This window comes from Procambarus clarkii, chromosome 42 (assembly GCF_040958095.1).
Source record: "Procambarus clarkii isolate CNS0578487 chromosome 42, FALCON_Pclarkii_2.0, whole genome shotgun sequence".
NCBI classification, from domain to species: Eukaryota; Metazoa; Arthropoda; class Malacostraca; order Decapoda; family Cambaridae; genus Procambarus; species Procambarus clarkii.
This window is the reverse complement of record NC_091191.1, coordinates 10,163,411-10,185,518: the sequence shown is the minus strand read 5'-3', so window position 1 is coordinate 10,185,518 and position 22,108 is coordinate 10,163,411. Positions and strand designations below refer to the sequence as shown.

General features: G+C 46.0%; 1 protein-coding gene across 10 annotated transcripts in view; it reads right to left on the bottom strand.

Moving 5' to 3' along the window:
• Positions 1-22,108, bottom strand: part of LOC123770268 (follistatin-related protein 5) — a 427,322-nt gene that overhangs the window by 34,947 nt on the left and 370,267 nt on the right. For 8 of the 10 annotated variants that reach the window (XM_045761955.2, XM_045761957.2, XM_069339889.1 and 5 more), the window contains 4 exons: positions 17,977-18,110; positions 17,378-17,557; positions 5,466-5,606; positions 2,068-2,200 (listed from right to left, as the gene is read on the bottom strand). In XM_045761955.2, coding sequence (XP_045617911.2) covers positions 2,068-2,200; positions 5,466-5,606; positions 17,378-17,557; positions 17,977-18,110 — 588 coding nt within the window. The remainder of the gene's footprint in view (positions 1-2,067; positions 2,201-5,465; positions 5,607-17,377; positions 17,558-17,976; positions 18,111-22,108) is intronic. The other 2 variants (XM_045761956.2, XM_045761959.2) reach the window with 1 other exon arrangement.

Genomic DNA, 22,108 nt, shown 5'->3' with positions numbered 1-22,108 from the left:
GAGCTTGGATCGTCTCCCTCAGCCACTCCTTCAAGAGTACGACCCTCAAAGGTGACAGTCTTCGAAGTCAATCGGTACGAGAGATAGTGACACGGGCAAAGATTCACAGAGCAGTTACGTGATCCACTTTCCAATCCAGCTATGAGATCTGTGTCTCGAACCTGGCCAGCTTGAGGAGTTTGCGAAGATGTCGTCCTCAATCTAAGGGCTTCAGAGCTCATAAACTCTGGATTTATTAAATACAAAGCCGCCATGATTGAGGTAAAAGGTACAGATATCGTAAGTTTAGACCTAAGTGCTCTGTGGATCCTGACGTAAGGTTCTCTTATCAGCTTCGCCTCGTGGAGTAAGAGTTGTCGGGGCAGCTCAGTATGACCTCAGCTCTGTCTGGCTGCCTATTGTACCCACAAGGTATTGTACCAACATTATACCCACAAAGTATTGTACCAACATTGTACCCACAAAATGTTTAGTAATGGGAAAATGTCACCTTTGACAGTCGCTACGCTCTACATTCTTGGAAATTTGATTTCATTACTTCAAAAACTTATCCAATATCAATTTTGAAAAAAATATACTGCCCGAAACGCTTTGCGTAATAGTGGCTTTAGGCATTGTATGTACTAGCTCTATCTATAAATCTATCAATTTTTGTAAAACCTCTTGTATGTATGTACTTTACCTGAATAAACATTTATTTATTTATTTATTTATTTATTTAGAGTGAATAAGTAACAAAAGTCTTCACAAATTTCCAAGACTGCATCTGTGCATATGCTTCACAAAGCACTAACGTGTTCACTTGCGCAATCTGTGCCTCGTCGCGGTCCATCACGATTGATAAAAGATTAAGCCACCCAAGAGGTGGCACGGGCATGAATAGCCCGTAAAGGTCCATCACGGCAGCCTCGTTGGTACATACTAAATACCAAGAGCTCCTGAGCGCTTCAAGGTCAACCACAACAACTCTAACCTTGAGGATGAGCTCGAATTAAGCGCTTCGGGGGATTGTTAACGACATGGAAAATACCCACGATAGAGACACAGATCTCTTAAGTGGCCACAAGTGCTCCGTGGATCGCTACAAGAGTAATTGTTGACAACGAGCGGTATGAGCGACTCATGCTAGGGTATAGGCGGGGGAAGCAGGGGGGAGGCTGGGGAGGGGGGAGGGGGGAAAGGCATGCTAGGTACAGGCTTAACAAAACACATGCATGAGGCTACATAGGTCTACCGACTACTGCAAATTTCAAAATATTATCCCTTAATTGCTCACTGATCTACTCCCATTCCTAACCTAACCTAACCTAACCTAACCTAACCTTCCTGCAGTGAATTCTTCCCTGAAATGGATTTTTCGGAATGTGAATCACTAGACAATTTAGCTAAGAATAACTTTTTTCCCAATGGAAGTGAAATATATAAAATACTAAAATATTCCACCAAGAGAAAGGATCGGATGCTCCGCCTCAGGATCTATCAACAAGAGCCATTGTGGACCACATGAAGCGTCTTTGTCTGGTACTCAAGTGTGCAGGGGAGTGTAAGATTACACCTGAAGAGTCACGAGGAGACTATAATCCCAGCCAATGTTGCTCTTCGAAGCTGTTGTAGCTGCATCGAAGTTGGGCCGTCCAGGGGGACAGACTTCGAGGCATGGCGGCCATTGGTTTAGGCTACTGCTAGTCACGTGGTTATAACTATTATATATGATTCCATTCACCTAGACTATTATAATACATGACTTTAATATATGATTTTATATAAGTTCGCCTGGACTTTTAATATACATGATTTTATCAAGCATTGTGAAACTTATCCTGAATCTCCTGATATTCCACGAAGAATTTCAGAGACATGAGGGGCATCCATTTCGCTTAACTTGGCTCATTCACTAACCACTCGTCAGCACCATACTAACCGTAGTTAGGGGCTCTAACTAACCATCATCGTTAGCGTCTACTAACCATTGCGAGCGGCAGTAGGTGAGCTGACATCATGCTTGCTGCTCAGTATAAGGTGAGAGGGAGAGGGTGGTAACGGGAAGCGGGAGGCGCGATAACTTACTGTACAACTTACTGAAGGCGGTATAGAACTCGTTAAGATTGAGGTGACCGTCGGTGTTGGAGTCGTCGTAGCGAAGCATGTCGACCAGCGAGCAGTCCTCCGCCAGGCGGTTCACCTCCTCCACTTGCGACACCTGAAACGACACCCTGGGGTTAATACTCTCTCCTACAACCACACCCTGGGATTAATACTCTCTCCTACAACCACACCCTGGGGTTAATACTCTCTCCTACAACCACACCCTGGGGTTAATACTCTCTCCTACAACCACACCCTGGGGTTAATACTCTCTCCTACAACCACACCCTGGGGTTAATACTCTCTCCTACAACCACACCCTGGGGTTAATACTCTCTCCTACAACCACACCCTGGGGTTAATACTCTCCCTCCTACAACCACACCCTGGGGTTAATACTCTCTCCTACAACCACACCCTGGGGTTAATACCCTCCTTCCTACAACCACACCTTGGGGTTAATACCCTCCCTCCTACAACCACACCCTGGGGTTAATACTCTCCCTCCTACAACCACACCCTGGGGTTAATACTCTCTCTCCTACAACCACACCCTGGGGTTAATACTCTCTCCTACAACGACACCCTGGGGTTAATACTCTCTCTCCTACAACGACACCCTGGGGTTAATACTCCCTCCTACAACCACACCCTGGGGTTAATACTCTCCCTCCTACAACACATGTAAGACGTATATAACTACTACCTACCACCATTCCCTGCAACCCTCTGCAACCACACACAAGGTTACTACCACCCATGACGTTTTGCAACAACCATACCAGGTTGCTTTCCTCTTTTAAGCAATAAGATTTGCTTAAAAGGATTTTAAGATTTCTCGTCTTCATTTTTACCGACAAAATACGCGCCAGGCTCATGTCTTCTAGTATGACCACACCATGCCCATACCACACACTGGGCATAATGCAGCTTTGCGCTCTATTTAAACCTCGTCTTCAAGCAAGATGCAGGGTGAGCCCAGGTCTTCTGGCGGGGGATTCAGGGGGGGGGGGGGGTGCAGGTATTTCGCGTCAAGTGCCTTCTGTGAGGGTCTCAGCAATTAGCCCAATTGCAGAGAGAGCTTCACCGCTCCTCCTCCAAACACAGAGAGCTTCACCGCTCCTCCTCCAAACACAGAGAGATTCACCGCTCCTCCTCCAAACACAGAGAGCTTCACCGCTCCTCCTCCAAACACAGAGAGCTTCACCGCTCCTCCTCCAAACACAGAGAGCTTCACCGCTCCTCCTCCAAACACAGAGAGCTTCACCGCTCCTCCTCCAAACAGTTCCTAAGAAAGCTAATGCAAGACTCCAGAGTTTTAGGCCAAGCGCCCGTAAAAAATTGATCTCTCGAGTGCTTCATTAATCAAGGCCAATGGACTGAATGGAATGAGATGATTAAGTGGATGATGCAGATGATCTGACCCTCCCACTCAAGCTGAAGAATGATACTATGCCACAAGCTAAAGAATGATACTATGCCACAAGCTAAAGAATGATACTATGCCACAAGCTAAAGAATGATACTATGCCACAAGCTAAAGAATGATACTATGCCACAAGCTAAAGAATGATACTATGCCACAAGCTAAAGAATGATACTATGCCACAAGCTAAAGAATGATGACACTAAGTCCCCAAACTGTGGAATAATGATACAATGTCTCGTAAAGGATCGGAATCCTTAAGTGAATGATGGTTATCGTAATTTGATAACGTTGATAACGTACTGTGTATCAACTAATTTTTTTTAAGCTATCTTGAGGTTATCTTGAGATGATTTCGGGGCTTTTTAGTGTCCCCCGCGGCCCGGTCCTCGACCAGGCCTCCACCCTCCAGGAAGCAGCCCGTGACAGCTGACTAACACCCAGGTACCTACTTTACTGCTAGGTAACAGGGGGCATAGGGTGAAGGAAACTCTGCCCCATTGTTTCTCTCTGGCGCCCAGGATCGAACCCGGGACCACAGGATCACAAGTCCAGTGTGCTGTCTGCTCGGCCGACCGGCTCCCGGTTAATCAAATCATCAAATTCAAATATTTCAAAACAGTTTAATCACGAAAATAATACCAGAAGGTCTGTCGCCCTTGATTCATAAACAGTAAAAAAGTGACAAAAAAGCCTAAACTTGAGAATTCTAAAAAAATAAAAATATATACATTTGATGCATTGGAAAGAAAGCGAATTGCGCTTCCGGTGTTCCATTTTTGGGGGGTAGAAATAGCCTAAGCTACTCTATCCCTTTGAGATGTATTTTTTCTTGTCTCAATAAACATACTTGAACTTGAACTTGAACTTGTCCCATTAGTAAGGAGAGTTCTGCGCAACAGAGAAGAAGAATCTTTTTGGAACAGCAAGATGCGGGAGGAGGAGGGGGGGGGGGGGGAAGGGGGAGGGTAGTCAGTGCCACAGTGCGAGAGTCAAGCACAGCGCCAAGGGCCAAGCACAGTGCCAGGGGCCAAGCACAGTGCCAGGGGCCAAGCACAGTGCCAGGGGGGCCAAGCACAGTGCCAGGGGCCAAGCACAGTGCCAGGGGCCAAGCACAGTGCCAGGGGGCCAAGCACAGCGCCAGGGGGCCAAGCACAGCGCCAGGGGGCCAAGCACAGTGCCAGGGGCCAAGCACAGTGCCAGGGGCCAAGCACAGTGCCAGGGGGCCAAGCACAGCGCCAGGGGGCCAAGCACAGCGCCAGGGGGCCAAGCACAGCGCCAGGGGCCAAGCACAGTGCCAGGGAGCCAAGCACAGCGCCAGAGCCAAGCACAGTGCCAGGGAGCCAAGCACAGCGCCAAGCACAGCGCCAGGGCCCAAGCACAGCGCCAGAGCCAAGCACAGTGCCAGGGAGCCAAGCACAGCGATGGTTTAGCTGTGGTCTGTTGTGAGAAAGGAATTAGCATGACAAACATGACCTTGGCAGCTCGTCCCGGGAACACTCCTCTGGGATTGTTGTGCTTCCTGTTTCATACTTCTTGTCCTCCTCTTCACTTCCCTGCTTTTCCTCCTGATCCTGCCTCTCGATCCTCTTGCTTCTCCTACTGTGTCTCCCCCTCCTCCTCCCTTTATTGCTTTTTCCCTCCCCCACTTCGCTCTCCTGCTTCTGCTGTTTCTTCCCCTTCCTCCTCCTCTACCTTTTCACCATCCTCTATCTCACATCTTGTTGCTTATCCGGGAGTCTGAATCAGCTGTTCCCTCTTCCATAGGGGCGTATTGCAAACAGCTGAGAGCATCACTGCCTGACACTATATACTCTGACGTCAGCTACAGCTGTAGCGCCTTAAGAGGCTACAGCCATACACCTGTCAACAATACAATCCTGAGACACTGACGAGGGAGAAGAGAAACGAAAGATAAATAAGGAAGAAGAGAAATAAGAGAGACGTTGCTTACCTGCACGAGTTCATCTTTGTCGAGGGCGCCATTGTTGTTGGTGTCGAACTTAGAGAACATGAGTCCCACCAGGTACTCCCGCTCGGAGCCCCGACCCTTCTCCGCCATGAGCCGCGCGTGGTGGTACAGCAGCAGGTTGTCCTGTGGGGCAGACAGCAGACACCTGTCACTCGAGATAGTGTGGGAGAGGCAACAGACATCTGTCACTCACTCACTCATATCAGTGTGTGTGTGTGGGGGGGGGGGGGAAGGAGCAGACATCTGTCACTCGAGATAGTGTGGGAGAGGCAGCAGACATCTGTCACTCACTCACTCATATCAGTGTGTGTGGGGGGGGGTGGGGAAGGAGCAGACATCTGTCACTCGAGATAGTGTGGGAGAGGCAGCAGACATCTGTCACTCACTCACTCATATCAGTGTGTGTGGGGGGGGGGGAAGGAGCAGACACCTGTCACTCAAGCTAGTGTGGGGCAGACAGCAGACATCTGTCACTCAAGATAGTGTGGGAGTAGGGGAAAGAGATACGTTACTCAAGAAACAATATGAGAAAAGGTGAACGTATATGTCCCTTTATTTGCGTGTTCTCACACCAAAGACAACAAATGTAACCATATATATATATATATATATATATATATATATATATATATATATATATATATATATATATATATATATATATATATATAAGGAGAGCAAGATGCGGGAGGATGATGTGAAGAGGGTTAAGGCGTACCTGTTATGCCAGTTGCTGGAAGGCTTCTGTGCTGGCTAGGGTTCGAGTCTCCTGGTGGGAAAGTGTTCTAAAGTTGTATATATATATATATATATATATATATATATATATATATATATATATATATATATATATATATATATATATATATATAGACTGTGTAAAGCTAGGTCCAGGGTTTGTTAGGTTAGGTGTTCTTCTTTTGTTAGAAATTAATTGTTTATGTATTTAGAGAGATGCACTTTGAACCTGAAAGATTATCAGTTGGTATATGTTGTGTTTCTCATCCATAAAAATATATAAGTAGATGGTACATTTCTAAATGTACCATCTAATATAAGTAGATGGTACATTTCTAAATGTACCATCTAATATAAGTAGATGGTACATTTCTAAATGTACCATCTAATATAAGTAGATGGTACATTTGCATAGCAATTTAGTTGCTTGAAGTTGATGTTCATACATATAGATTTTGATCGTGCAAACTGGCCGTAAATTGTTGATGTATTAAGAGTATTTACATTGATATGTTGTGATTGTTTTCTTTAGTACGTTCCATTTATTGAAAAAAAGTGATGTTGTAGCGATTTTGTTGAGGGAACAAAATATGCTTTTATGTAAATACAACATGTAGTTGGTTGAAGGACTTGCGTCCTACCCGCCCGCTAATAAGGTACAGTATTACAGGAAACTTTCAATAAAGTTGTCGTCACTTTCCCTGTTGGAGATCTTCATTTGAAGACTAATGTCCCCCCACCACAGGTCTACTGGACTCGATGCTCTCTTGTTATCCTATGTCCCTCCCGTGCCTTTGTACATTGTCGATATATCATAGAACACTCGAAAATACCACAACAAACAAAACATATCAGTTAGCAAAGCTTCTGATATTGCAAACTTAAAAGCGGAGCTTGCAGCAAAAGCTTCAAGATATATCGATGAAATAAAGTCTAATCCAGAAGAATAATCTTTAAGACGCTACAGCATCCACGTCGCCGCTCCACAGCGGAAACACCGACCCTCTTATCATCGCCAATTCCATCCCTTGACGCCACGAACTGAACAGCGCCGTAGAGGGGGAGGTCGCGAGGGTTGATCTTTCCACTTTTGAGCGACCCTGGCGGAGAATAATTAAATTAAGAGGCGAAGGGTAAGCACCTTGGCCCTTCCCCCTCACCCTTCAGAGGACGTTACTTAAGGAGTCTTTGTTCTCCTGTGTACGCACCGGACAGGAAGGGCCCCCTTGGCTCCTCCAGGCTGCTGTGGCGATATAAAGTGTGGATCATATTGTTTTAGGGAGCGGGTAGGAAGGAGAAGTTACCTGGAGAGGGTTCTGGGAATTCTTCTATTCCACAAGCCCGACCTGGGGCCAGGCTTGACTTGTGACAATTTGGTCCAACAGACTGTTGCTTAGAGTGGCCCAGAGAGAGAGAGAGAGAGGGGGGGGGGCTCGTGGGATAATTGGAACACACCCCCAAAGTTCGAACTCATCTATGAACCACCCTGCTGAACGATGCTTCTTTCTCCCGCCACGTACGTGGCGCCACTGTAAAGTTGACAACTAAAGATTTTGTTTTCTTTTACCTGATTTACCTGAAGAGGGCCACTAACACTCGCCCAGGACTATATAAATTAGACAGTTTCATAATTGGTAAGGTATTTGACTCGTTCGCGCTTGTAAACCATATAGTCACCGCTGCACAAATCAGCTCTGAACGCTAGCACTATGGAAGAACTCAAAGTGGCCATCCATTAAAGCCCTCAGATCCTACTCTCGTGTCATTCAAATCCTCTACAGCTGCTCTCAATAATCAAGTCTCTAGATATTACTTTGCGTGTAAAACTTCGGCCTCCACAAAGATTTGGTCACAGCACATTACACCTTCCCTTACCCTATCGGGCTCTACCCTTATCTTTAGGGGGTATAAACCAATATCTCACTCCCCTATTACTTTTAAAAACCACTATGCTCTTTTAATTCAATTATTCTCCTGCTTTTGGTACCTTGCTCCCCATCTGTCTGGTACAATTTAATAGCCCGCATAATATTTCCTAACTTAATTGTATACATTTCCAAGTTTCTGTTTGTTTCGAAACCTATGTTCACGTGTTGTTGAAGAGACGGACAGGTGTTGTTGAAGGGACGGACAGGTGTTGTTGAAGGGACGGACAGGTGTTGTTGAAGGGACGGACAGGTGTTGTTGAAGGGACGGACAGGTGTTGTTGAAGGGACGGACAGGTGTTGTTGAAGGGACGGGCAGGTGTTGTTGAAGGGACGGACAGGTGTTGTTGAAGGGACGGACAGGTGTTGTTGAAGGGACGGACAGGTGTTGTTGAAGGGACGGACAGGTGTTGTTGAAGGGACGGACAGGTGTTGTTGAAGGGACGGACAGGTGTTGTTGAAGGGACGGACAGGTGTTGTTGAAGGGACGGGCAGGTGTTGTTGAAGGGACGGACAGGTGTTGTTGAAGAGACGGGCAGGTGTTGCTGAAGGGACGGGCAGGTGTTGTTGAAGGGACGGACAGGTGTTGTTGAAGGGACGGACAGGTGTTGTTGAAGGGACGGACAGGTGTTGTTGAAGGGACGGGCAGGTGTTGTTGAAGGGACGGACAGGTGTTGTTGAAGGGACGGACAGGTGTTGTTGAAGAGACGGGCAGGTGTTGCTGAAGGGACGGGCAGGTGTTGTTGAAGGGACGGACAGGTGTTGTTGAAGGGACGGACAGGTGTTGTTGAAGGGACGGACAGGTGTTGTTGAAGGGACGGACAGGTGTTGTTGAAGGGACGGGCAGGTGTTGTTGAAGGGACGGACAGGTGTTGTTGAAGGGACGGACAGGTGTTGTTGAAGAGACGGGCAGGTGTTGCTGAAGGGACGGGCAGGTGTTGTTGAAGGGACGGACAGGTGTTGTTGAAGGGACGGACAGGTGTTGTTGAAGGGACGGACAGGTGTTGTTGAAGGGACGGACAGGTGTTGTTGAAGGGACGGGCAGGTGTTGTTGAAGGGACGGACAGGTGTTGTTGAAGGGACGGACAGGTGTTGTTGAAGAGACGGGCAGGTGTTGCTGAAGGGACGGGCAGGTGTTGTTGAAGGGACGGACAGGTGTTGTTGAAGGGACGGACAGGTGTTGTTGAAGGGACGGACAGGTGTTGTTGAAGGGACGGACAGGTGTTGTTGAAGGGACGGACAGGTGTTGTTGAAGAGACGGACAGGTGTTGTTGAAGGGACGGACAGGTGTTGTTGAAGAGACGGGCAGGTGTTGTTGAAGGGACGGACAGGTGTTGTTGAAGGGACGGACAGGTGTTGTTGAAGAGACGGGCAGGTGTTGTTGAAGGGACGGACAGGTGTTGTTGAAGGGACGGACAGGTGTTGTTGAAGGGACGGACAGGTGTTGTTGAAGAGACGGGCAGGTGTTGTTGAAGGGACGGACAGGTGTTGTTGAAGGGACGGACAGGTGTTGTTGAAGGGACGGACAGGTGTTGTTGAAGAGACGGGCAGGTGTTGTTGAAGGGACGGACAGGTGTTGTTGAAGGGACGGACAGGTGTTGTTGAAGGGACGGACAGGTGTTGTTGAAGAGACGGGCAGGTGTTGTTGAAGGGACGGACAGGTGTTGTTGAAGGGACGGACAGGTGTTGTTGAAGGGACGGACAGGTGTTGTTGAAGAGACGGGCAGGTGTTGTTGAAGGGACGGACAGGTGTTGTTGAAGGGACGGACAGGTGTTGTTGAAGGGACGGACAGGTGTTGTTGAAGGGACGGACAGGTGTTGTTGAAGGGACGGACAGGTGTTTGATTAATCAGGAAATGGTACTCAACAACTTGTTAGCTCGGTACTAGGATGTGTGTGTGTGTGTGTGTGTGTGTGTGTGTGTGTGTGTGTGTGTGTGTGTGTGTGCTCACCTAGTGCTCACCTAGTTGTGTTTGCGGTGGTTGAGCTCTGGCTCTTTGGTCCCGCCTCTCAACCGTCAATAACTGATGTACAGATTCATACAGTACAGATGTGTGTGTGTGTTCTGTGCGGATCTGTTACACCTATTCTCTTTAAGTGACACCTGTCACAGGCGAGTCATCTCATCTGTTTCGTTACCATGACTACCACCATCCGACCAACGTGTCACTACCACCACCACCACCACCACCACAACAACCACCACAACCACTATTCACTGCTCAACAATTTGTCAACAGTTGTTTGCTTCCGATATGAACGATGTTTATCATGCATTTTGACGTGCTGAAGTCAAATGTTATAATTAAAGCCTCTGATTAGCTATTGTTTCAAAGATACAAGAGTTAAAAGTTTCGATTTTTCACAGAGTACAGTGTAGTCTGTAGCGTACAGAGATATGGAGTACATAACTGATTTCCAATAATGGAATGGATTTTTGTTCCATGCGTTCCTGGTTACTTCACCAAATAAGGGTCACCAAAATACTTCACCAAAAAGGGTCAACTACCCTTCGTTATGGATCCCTCACTACGAAGTAGTTCGTAGTTCAGTCGTTAATCAGAGTCCACGTTCTTTGGGTTGTGGCTTCAAGAGATTAACCTCTCGTCAGTGTCGAGCGGCAGTCTTCAAGCATTGCTCAATTCTGTGTGCTTTGATTCTCCGTGGATGAAATATTTTGGTGAAATCGCTTGCACTCTCCGCAGTTGGGTGGAAGGAACTCCAGCTGCAACCAATGCATCTTGAGTGACGTGTTGCATCTCAGGCATTTATATGTCTTGATGAGGTTTTCCACCATCTCCTTATAGTTTTTTGCTGTCGTGGTTTGCAAGAAACCTTGTTGCTCACAACTTGAATGCTCCCCACGCCTCCCTCTCTATCCCACGTCGTTCACAAACAAAGTCACTATCTTGAGGTTATCTTGAGATGATTTCGGGGGCTTAGTGTCCCCGCGGCCCGGTTCTCGACCAGGCCTCCACCCCCCAGGAAGCAACCATTAATCAACCAACCCCCTGCCCGAAACGCTTTGCGTAATAGTGGCTTTAGGCATTGTATGTATTAGCTCTATCTATAAATCTATCAATTTATGCAAAATCTCTTGTATGTATGTACCTTACCTGAATAAACATTTTATTATTTTTTATTATTACTTCATCCACGTTTTATTACGTCCAGTGTACTACAAGTCCAGTGTACTACAAGTCCAGTGTACTACAAGTCCAGTGTACTACAAGTCCAGTGTACTACAAGTCCAGTGTACTACAAGTCCAGTGTACAACAAGTCCAGTGTACTACAAGTCCAGTGTACTACAAGTCCAGTGTACTACAAGTCCAGTGTACTACAAGTCCAGTGTACTACAAGTCCAGTGTACTACAAGTCCAGTGTACTACAAGTCCAGTGTACTACAAGTCCAGTGTACAACAAGTCCAGTGTACTACAAGTCCAGTGTACTACAAGTCCAGTATACTACACGCCCAGTGTACTACAAGTCCAGTGTACTACAAGTCCAGTGTACTACAAGTCCAGTGTACAACAAGTCCAGTGTACTACAAGTCCAGTGTACTACAAGTCCAGTATACTACACGCCCAGTGTACTACAAGTCCAGTGTACTACAAGTCCAGTGTACTACACGACCAGTGTACTACACATCCTTCACAAATAACAAATAAATCACATATGACAAATAACCACATCCCTCACAAAAAAAATCTCGTCCCTATCAATACACCACAAAACTCTATCTCAAAGTCCAATTTTTCGTCGTCACTTGTGTAGCGATGACTCGCCAAGCCAAAAAAAAATTGGCAAACCCCCATTTTGTCTAATTCAAATTAAATAGGGCATAAAATTGGGCTTGGGCATTGACAGCAAGAAAGCCCGACTTGAAGCAGGGGAAAAAAAAGACTGAAAAGAAATTTAATTTCTGTGTGAAATGAGATTATGCAAGAAATTTACATTAGAAACTTTAGGGTGGTTAACTTGCGAAAGGTGAGGAGACAACCACATGTTGACAAATTAATGCAGAAAGCGGCGAAGAGACGGAGAGGGAGAGGGAAGACAGAGAGAGACAGACAGACAGAGAGAGACAGACAGACAGACAGAGAGAGACAGACAGACAGACAGACAGACAGACAGACAGACAGAGACAGACAGACAGACAGACAGAAAGAGAGACAGAGAGAGAGACAGAGAGACAGACAGACAGACAGACAGACAGACAGACAGAGAGAGCGCGCAAGAAAGCGAGAGAGAGTAAGAGAGCGATATAGAGCAAGAGAGCGAGAGAGAGCAAGAGAGCGATATAGAGCAAGAGAGCGATATAGAGCAAGAGAGCGATATAGAGCAAGAGAGAGAGAGCAAGACCAAGGCCTCTCTTCACTCTTTGCAAAGTCATTTATATCAGCAACACAGACTTTCATCTCCTCGTCCACCTGAGATAATGTAGCGTGCAAAAGAGCAAGAGCTCTATATAACGTGTAGAACCGCAAGAGCACTCTATATAACACGTAGAGGAGCCAGAGCTCTATACAGCATGTAGATTGATCGATGAAGATCAAGCCACCCAAGAGGTGGCACGGGCATGAATATCCCGTAAGACGAGGAACAAGAGCTCTATTATAGCTTATAGAGCTTCAAGAGCTCTATACTACGTTTAGGGGACGAACAGAGCCCAAATGCATAGAGGAATTGCGTGAAACCCTAATTCGGCTTCAAGCCTCAGGGATCCTAGTGGGTTCAGTAGGACTCCAGGTTGCAATTCTTTTGACCATATCGTGACGCAGTGAACTAGAGCGAGTCTAGGAACACCCGGCGCATAAGTTCGAACCCACATCACGGCTCCTGTGGATTTGTTTATATACACACACACACTTAAAATCATACATAGCATACAGAATAGTGTAATATTAATATATATATATATATATATATATATATATATATATATATATATATATATATATATATATATATATATGCAATTGACGATCACAAAACACTGATCATTTTATGCGGAAAATCCACAGAGAAATATGAAATGAGGTGAACGTTTCGGCTTGTTAAAGCCAACACCAGACTGACTGAAACAGGCAGTTTGAGTCAGTCTGGTGTTGACAAAGGCTTTAACAAGCCGAAACGTTCACCTCATTTCATATTTCTCTGTGGATTTTTCCGCATATATATATATATATATATATATATATATATATATATATATATATATATATATATATATATATATATATATATATGGCGGAAGGATATAAAAAAATTCAATTTACTGGTAGTCGAAGATAAGGGCCCAAGGTCCCGCCTTAAACTTAAATATGGCAGCGTAAGAACTACTGGAAAATTTAAAAAAAAAAATGTTTTTATATACATTATTTTTTTTTTATTTTTAATATCGGTTGTATATTGTTACGGGTGATTTTTCTTCGGGTTTTGTATGTTCATATACTTTCCCCTGGTCTTGTGTGTGTGTGTGTGTGTGTTTTGGTGTTTAGTTAAGGCTGGTCTGTTTGTATATAAGTATATTTCTGCCCAGCAGTTTGAGCGGATTGTATTGATGAGATGAACGATGCTGCTGCTGCTAGTGCCTCTCTCTCTCTCTATCTATCTCTCTACATTCTTGGAGGCCCCCTCTCTACCCCTGCCTCCCTTAGCCTTCATATATATATATATATATATATATATATATATATATATATATATATATATATATATATATATATATATATATATATATATATATATATCACTATCAATACGTCTGTCTCCCTCTCTGTTTTCATCCACTCTTTGCAATCTGCGTGTCTCTGACTTTCCTCCCCCCTTCCTCTTCCTGTTGTTGGTCTCCCCTTCTTTCTACTAATCCATTTCTCTCTCTCCTGCACCTGCTCCCTCCCTTCTCTGATGTAGACTTCAGCATTGTTTGAGCCATATACACCTCCCTCTCTATAGCTAGAGGGGCGACACCTTTTTTACATCCTCAGCACTTGCAAATCTCCAGTTTGGCAATGTATATATATACACCGAGGCAACGAGCTAGCCAGGGTTTGACGTTGATTTATACGTTAACAAATTTGATATCTATATACACCCTCACCCACCACTTTCTTCCAAGCACACTTGGCTGAGATGAGTACGAATATGCAGGGTGGTGGTGGCTCTTGGGCCCTTCCCGATCCCCCCTTACTCACTGCAGACTCATGCGAGTGTGCGTGTTTCTCTCATCTGATGCACCTGTTCACCTAGCGCCTAATGGGTACCTGGGAGTTATAGCTGCTACGGGCTGATATGTCTCTGGGCCTCCCTATAGGTAGGTAGGTAGGCCCTCGTATAGTGCCTACATGAACTGGTAGGCACTCGTTCACTCTGGATCTAGGCACTGGTGTGAGCCAGGCATTATGTTGTCCGATCCATGTGTTCAATACCTCGCTTGTATGTAAATAGTCCCAGAATTGGTAGTCTGGTCGTTCAGTTGTGTAAATAAATTGGTGTATCAACTCTCCAGTGTGTGTGGGGGGGGGGGGGGGTAGAGGTTTGTAATGGGGGGGGATGTAGTGACGAGTACATGGGGAAGTACTGTGTATGGGCTGGTACTAGAGGTCAATAGTGTGGATGGGTTAGTCATTTATTATACACTCCATACCCATCCCCTGGGCGGTGGTGGATGGGGTTGTAGGGCTTAGGAACTGAACCCCATCGTTCGTTTATATTAAACAGATAACAGTAACAGAAGCTTGTAACAGAGATAAAAAAAAATCAAAGTAACAGAGATAAAAGTAACAAAAATTTGATCAAACCTGACGCAACCGTAAGCTAAGCTAACTCGTTCGAGTGAAAGGATGACACCTTGTAAACAATTACATTTCAAGAGTGAAGTCCCAGTTGTTTATACTCACTTCACACTCAAAGGACAGCAGGGAACCATCTCCCACTATCACAACACCTGCACTTCCAGCTGCACCATAGAACTGGTACAGGGAGCCATCAGTGTAAATAACTTGAGAAAGGGAACTCGCTCTTTTACCAGAACATCAATTTGGCTTAAGGCACTGCACTTTGCTCCTTATCGAAGCACGGGTGTGGATGGGCAAAGTGTAATATGATGAAAGGGGAACACGAGGAGGATAAGGGTACTTGAGAGGTGGATATAATGAGTACTAATACCCGGGGATAATACAGCAGGATATGGATAAACAGGGAGGGATGAGGTTGGTAAGTAAAGCTGGATTAAGAACACTTAGAATACGGACTATTGGGTGATGACTTGGTCTTGTAAACCCAGCGAATGATTAATGAGTATAATTGTCATTGTTGGATGAGAGGGAATAACCAGTTGGTGGAAATGGATAGTATAGAGCGTGGCTGCATCATGGAATGGATTGCGTGGAGCAGCGGGTGGAGAGAGTTGACAGGAAATAGGGGAAAGGGGTGTGGATTGAGCATGGGAGTTGAGGAAATTGGAGGCAATCCAGTTTCACTGCTACGCTGATGGTCAGTGGCACTGCAAACTTAAATCAAATCTAGTTTAGAGTTTCTATCAATTTCTCACGACCACATTGGCCGTGAGAGTGGGTGAGGGGAGGGGGGGAGGGGGTGTTGGGGACAGATGGTGGGGGGGGAGGGGGCGTTGGGGACAGATGGTGGGGGGGGGAGGGGGTGTTGTGGACAGATGGGAGGGGGGTGGGTGAGAAAGGGCATTTCTGGAGGGAGGGGAGGACAAAGGATACGATAATTGGATCGTGATAGCGTGAACTGCAGACATTTTTCAACAATTTATTTATGCTAACCCTTCACAACCCCCTCATATAACACCCCTCCCCCCCCCCCCCACAGGACCGCGTGAGATAAGGGCTTTAGCCACCTGTTGCTTGCATATGTACGAGCATAAAACAATTTATCTCTCGACTCGCATTTTTCTTGCCGGGGACAATGCCGTGCGGATAATGTTGTGAGGGAGAGGGAGAGAGGGAAGGAAAGAGGGAAAGGGGGGAGGAACTATCAGGGAAATGTGCCAAGCCCTTACGACAATACAGAACTGGGAAGGGTGTCAGGATAAGGATTTGGGACGGTGGGAAAGGATGAAACTCGCCAGTTTCATGATGTGTGGTAGTTACATCATGAAACTCGCCAGTTGCATGATGTGTGGCAGTTACATCATGAAACTCGCCAGTTTCATGATGTGTGGCAGTTACATCATGAAACTCGCCAGTTTCATGATGTGTGGCAGTTACATCATGAAACGGCAGCAACATCGCGGCGCATTCCCAAGTGACAACAACATCCAGGAGTAGCAAGTCGATTGGCAAGAAGGAACAGTATCAGGTAACATCACCACCCCTGAATTTTCCAACACCTTATACCCCCCCCCCCCCCGATCTTCTTGCACCACTGTTCCTTGCACGCGGCACCAACTTCCCAAGTCCAAAGCGGCCTCAGTAACGTCCAGCCATTAACGTCCACTTTACACCAATACGGACGAGTGCCGCAATCAGTCGCGAAGAACAGCGGTCGACTCCTTCATCTGATTTCCCTTGGGCGACTTCGGCGTCCCCTACAGCGCGCCCGGGAGGTCTCTGCAAGCTCTTGCGTCCCCTCCTCGAGGTGACGGTTGCGTCAACTTGAGGTGACGATTGCGTCCCCAACAGCTAACCTAACTTAACCCAGTGTAGCAGAAATGAGAAATAAAAACTGGTTCTCTCTCCCCCCAGCGTGTATAACGAGGGGAAGGGAACTCTTGTGCACGCTGATACCTGAAAACCGGAAGATAACTTTTGGGCAATGTTGCAGATTGATACATTGCGCTCAGTGTTGCAAGAGATTGTACTTTGTCTTAGAGCTCTGGGTTCGTGTGAATTTTAGTTTTGTCTATTTGTTTTTCGCGGAAACACTGGCATTGAGCGAGATACTTTTCCATTGACGATCTATTTCATAATTTGGGTTAATTACTTGTTGACATTGTGGAGATATTCTACCCGTGCTAATGTGTACAAGGGGAGAATTATATATATTGCTAATGATTTGTGGGGGGAGGGTGAAGAGGAGAGAGAGAGAGAGAAAGAGGAGGGAGGGGTAGTTACATTAAGGAGTTATACTTGTGTCAGTGGAGACGTCAAACTAGGTTTTGTGTGACTAATGACAATAACAGTTAACAGAGCGAGAAAGGGTACCTTGGTACCCTTTCTCGGTACTTTCTAGGGTACCTTGGTACTAAAGGGTACCTTACCTTGAGTATCTCGTATTGCTGAATGGAACACGCACCGCCGCCACGAATTTTATTGTCGTGGTCACTCTCGTCGTTCATCTCCAGATTGGTGGACCCTTCCTCGTCCTCCTCCTCGTCCTCATCTTCTTCTTCTTCCTCGTCTTCAACTGGAGATCGAGTCGTTAACACAGCTCCTCCACCCTGTAAGGACAAAAAAATATTCAGTCATTTTCATCTTGTGCTTCCAGGCATCTTGACTGGCGGGTTAGAGCAGGTCTGGGTTCATGCAGGGCCGGCGTTCGATTCCCGATAGACCATGAGACTGGGCACCTTTCCTTCACACCATACTCTTACCACTATTTCCTATTATACAGTTAACGATTTCTGCTCATTATCTCACCTTCAAAATTAACTCAAAACATGTCTAATTCCCCCTATTACAGTTTTGATATGAGTGATATTGTTGACCGAAGCGCTGACTTCGAAGTCAGAAGCGCTGTCTTCGAAGTTAGCCAAGCGCTGTCTTCGAAGTCAGAAGCGCTGTCTTCGAAGTTAGCCAAGAGCCGACTTCGAAGCTGATGACGAGGGACTTCGTCAAGAGCTTCAAGCGAGGTTCTAACCTGAGTGAGGTCGTCACGGATGAGGGAGTTGAGTTCTCTGAGGGCCTGGGCCTCTTTCTCCTCTTCCTCCTCCTCGGGGGGCGGAGCAGGCGTGGCGGGCGTGGGCGTGTTATCCCAAGTGATGGGCATCAGACCTGTAACACACTCCAATGGTGAGGGGTCTTCGTCATGTGAAGAGACAGGGACAGACAGACAGCAGATAAATATCAACACATTGACAACCAGAGCGCCAATAAAAGCTACACAAACACGTTCTCTACACGACCCACACCAGTAATGACACGCCCCCTCCTCCCTCCCCCACCACCACCAGGAAGACATAGCCGGCCAAACACCCACACGAAACTTGCCACGCTAAAAATTCCTAATGCATTAAACCCAAGTTCCAAAAATTGGACGCAACAAAAAATTGTTATTGCAACGTCATAAAATCATTTTCTTTTTTACCTGAAGCTCCCACAGAAACACGTTGATGAAACATAATTCTTAATTGGAAAATTACTTAGGGCGGCGATCAATAGGAAATAGCGAGGATAGAGAATATAATAATAATAAATTATATTATATATATATATATATATATATATATATATATATATATATATATATATATATGTCGTACCTAGTAGCCAGAACTCACTTCTCAGCCTACTATGCAAGGCCCGATTTGCCTAATAAGCCTAGTTTTCATGAATTAATGTTTTTTCGACAACCTAACCTACCTAACCTAACCTAACGTTTTCGGCTACCTAACCTAACCTAACCTATAAAGATAGGTTAGGTTAGGTAGGGTTGGTTAGGTTCGGTCATATATCTACGTTAATTTTAACTCCAATAAAAAAAACTGACCTCATACATAATGAAATGGGTAGCTTTATCATTTCATAAGAAAAAAATTAGAGAAAATATATTAATTCAGTAAAACTTGGCTTATTAGGCAAATCGGGCCTCGCATAGTAGGCTGAGAAGTGCGTTCTGGCTACTAGGTACGACATATATATATATATATATATATATATATATATATATATATATATATATATATATATATATTATATATATATATATATATATATATATATATATATATAATCTCTTTTCATTTATACTGTTCGACGTTTCGTCAGAATGTGACATCTTCAGGAGTGCACTTTTGAACTGACTCAGGTATACTGACCTTACAAAGACTGATGCAGATTAAGCCACCCAAGAGGTGGCATGGTCATGAATAACCCGTAAAGCTAACAAGGAGACATTTTAAACATTTACAAAGTGTGGGGTACACCTCATTCTACGATTCACCGAACCCCCTTAATCGTAGGGAGCGGGGAAGGGTAGGGAGTGAGGTGCATGTTACCTGACTCCGGCTTCTAGCTGTCCGCCAGGTCTTACATCTTCCCTCTGAAACAATGGAGGACCATCAAACAGTTGTAATCAACATCCAGATGAATTCGAGCATACTGGTGTCGAGTCCCGAATAAACACAGCCTCCTACGATCGTCGGTGGGTGTGATTGTTATCGTATCTAGATACGACAATAATCACAGCTTCCACACATCATCTTCCGCCCTTCTTTAAAGAACGACAATGCTACTATTTCTTCAGACCCGTCGAAGAATACCAGACCGCGACACCTCAGCCTCCTTGGCAGGTCTCAGCGACACCCCAGCCCCCGTGGCAGGTCTCAGCGACACCCCAGCCCCCCTGGCAGGTCTCAGCGACACCCCAGCCTCCCTGGCAGGTCTCAGCGACACCTCAGCCCCCCTGGCAGGTCTCAGCGACACCTCAGCCCCCCTGGCAGGTCTCAGCGACACCTCAGCCTCCCTGGCAGGTCTCAGCGACACCTCAGCCCCCCTGGCAGGTCTCAGCGACACCCCAGCCCCCCTGGCAGGTCTCAGCGACACCCCAGCCTCCCCGGGACGTCTCCCCAGCACCAGCACTTCATCAGAACCAGGTGATCCGGCGTTACGACTCACTAGAGGTGTTTATTACCGTCACTCCAGGTTAGAGCGGGCGTCCAGGCGGCCCAAGCTGACTTAATGTGTGGCGGTGAGTGTTAGTTACTGCCGGGAGGTGGTCCTGGGGTGGTGCTGGTGGTCCTGGGGTGGTGCTGGTGGTCCTGGGGTGGTGCTGGGGTGGTGGTGCTGTGGTGGTGCTGTGGTGGTGGTGCTGGGGTGGTGGTGGTGTGTATGTATGAGAAGGGTAATCATGGGTTCTCTGGCCACCTTGTTCTTACCCAGTCAAGAACACGACCTCTTGTTCCTCACCTGGCGGAGGCCACAATTCCCTGTTCTTACTTGGCCACATTTCAGTTGACTGAGATTCAGCTCCCGGTCCCCCGTCTTTTACAAATCAGTCTTCTGATACAATACATTCCGATCACCTTGCCTCCTATTATACCTACTCTACAGATTCACAATAAGGGTATCGAACCCGCACACCCTTAACAATGATGCAATTTTGAGCCGTTGGCGCGTCATTTGTGTTAGTTAAAGGATTATTTTGCCCCCAACACGTGCTTAGTAACTTAAGTGCGTTCTTAAGTGCGTTTTTTTTGTGGTCGTAAGTGCGTATAGTCTCTGGTTACGACTCGGGTCGTTTCTCACAACTGGTACCGAGTTGCTGTCCCGCTTTAGGTCACGTGACCCCCCCCCCCCGGCAGTAAAGGGGGGGAAGGAGGCGGGGTGGGGTGAGAGGGAGGGAGAGGGAGATAGAGAGAGAGAGAGAGAGAGAGAGAGAGAGAGAGAGAGAGAGAGAGAGAGAGAGAGAGAGAGAGAGAGAGAGAGAGAGAGAGAGAGTTGTTAAAGATTCTCTACCTGGAATGTAAAATTCCAAGTAGCACGGGCTATGGTGAGCCCGTAAGCCTTAGAGAGAGAGAGAGAGAGAGAGAGAGAGAGAGAGAGAGAGAGAGAGAGAGAGAGAGAGAGAGAGAGAGAGAGAGAGAGAGAGAGACAGACAGACAGAGAGACAGAGAGCGTGAAGAACATAAACTTAACACAAAACACTACAAATACCCACAACTCCAAAGTCTCCAAAGGTCCAAACATCTCTCGGAATATTAATTACCAAAATGAATAAAAAATTAAATTGGTCAATGTATCTGGCCATAAATTTTAGGCATTACCTTTCCGGCTATGCTCTATTACTACAGATTCTTGCACAGGTAGACAATGGGCGACTGAACACCGGCTGTCTCCCTGTCCCCGTGGCCCGGTCTCTGGTTGGAGGTGTGATCAACCAGGCTATTAGACTCCGCTGCTCCCAGACTGACGAGTAAAACAGGTTAAAACTCTTTTTCCTCTCTTTAGTGGCCACAAATCATTCCAAAAACCCCAAAAAATCTTCCGTACTAATGTTCCTCAGTTGTTATCGTTCATTAGTCACTGTCTAGCGTAATTTACCTAATTTGAAGATTACGGAGGCTACGATAATTAACGACAGGATTAAATGATACTTTGTACTAAGTCTTTTGTAATCTCCAGTTGTGATAAATTACAGTGGGTGGAGAGGCAAGGTGTCTGGATTAGTTAGAATGATCAGGAGAAGGGATATCAGGAGAAGGGGTATCAGGAGAAGGGATATCAGGAGAAGGGATATCAGGAGAAGGATATCAGGAGAAGGGATATCAGGAGAAGGGGCATCAGGAGAAGGGGTATCAGAAGGGACATCAGAAGGGGTATCAGAAGGGACATCAGAAGGGGCATCAGGAGAAGGGGTATCCGGAGAAGAGGGCATCCTAGATTAGCTCCTGATCCTACATTTGTCTTCTATAGTAACACGAGGTCATTATAGCAGCTCTACATAAAAGTTTCCTGCATCCTGGCGCCAGCCAATATAAATTGTTACACTATATTATTGTTAGTTCGTCCGGTCAACGAATGACTCAAAATCCTCGATATGTGTTCGCTTGCAACAGGAACAGATATCTCTTACATTTTTATTATTATACTGCTATAGTTATTCATATGCAGGCGATGAGTCACAATAACGTGGCTGAAGTATGTTGACCAGACCACACACTAGAAGTTGAAGGGACGACGACGTTTCGGTCCGTACTGGACCATTCTCAAGTCGAAACGTCGTCGTCCCTTCAACTTCTAGTGTGTGGTCTTGTCAACATGCTATAGTTATT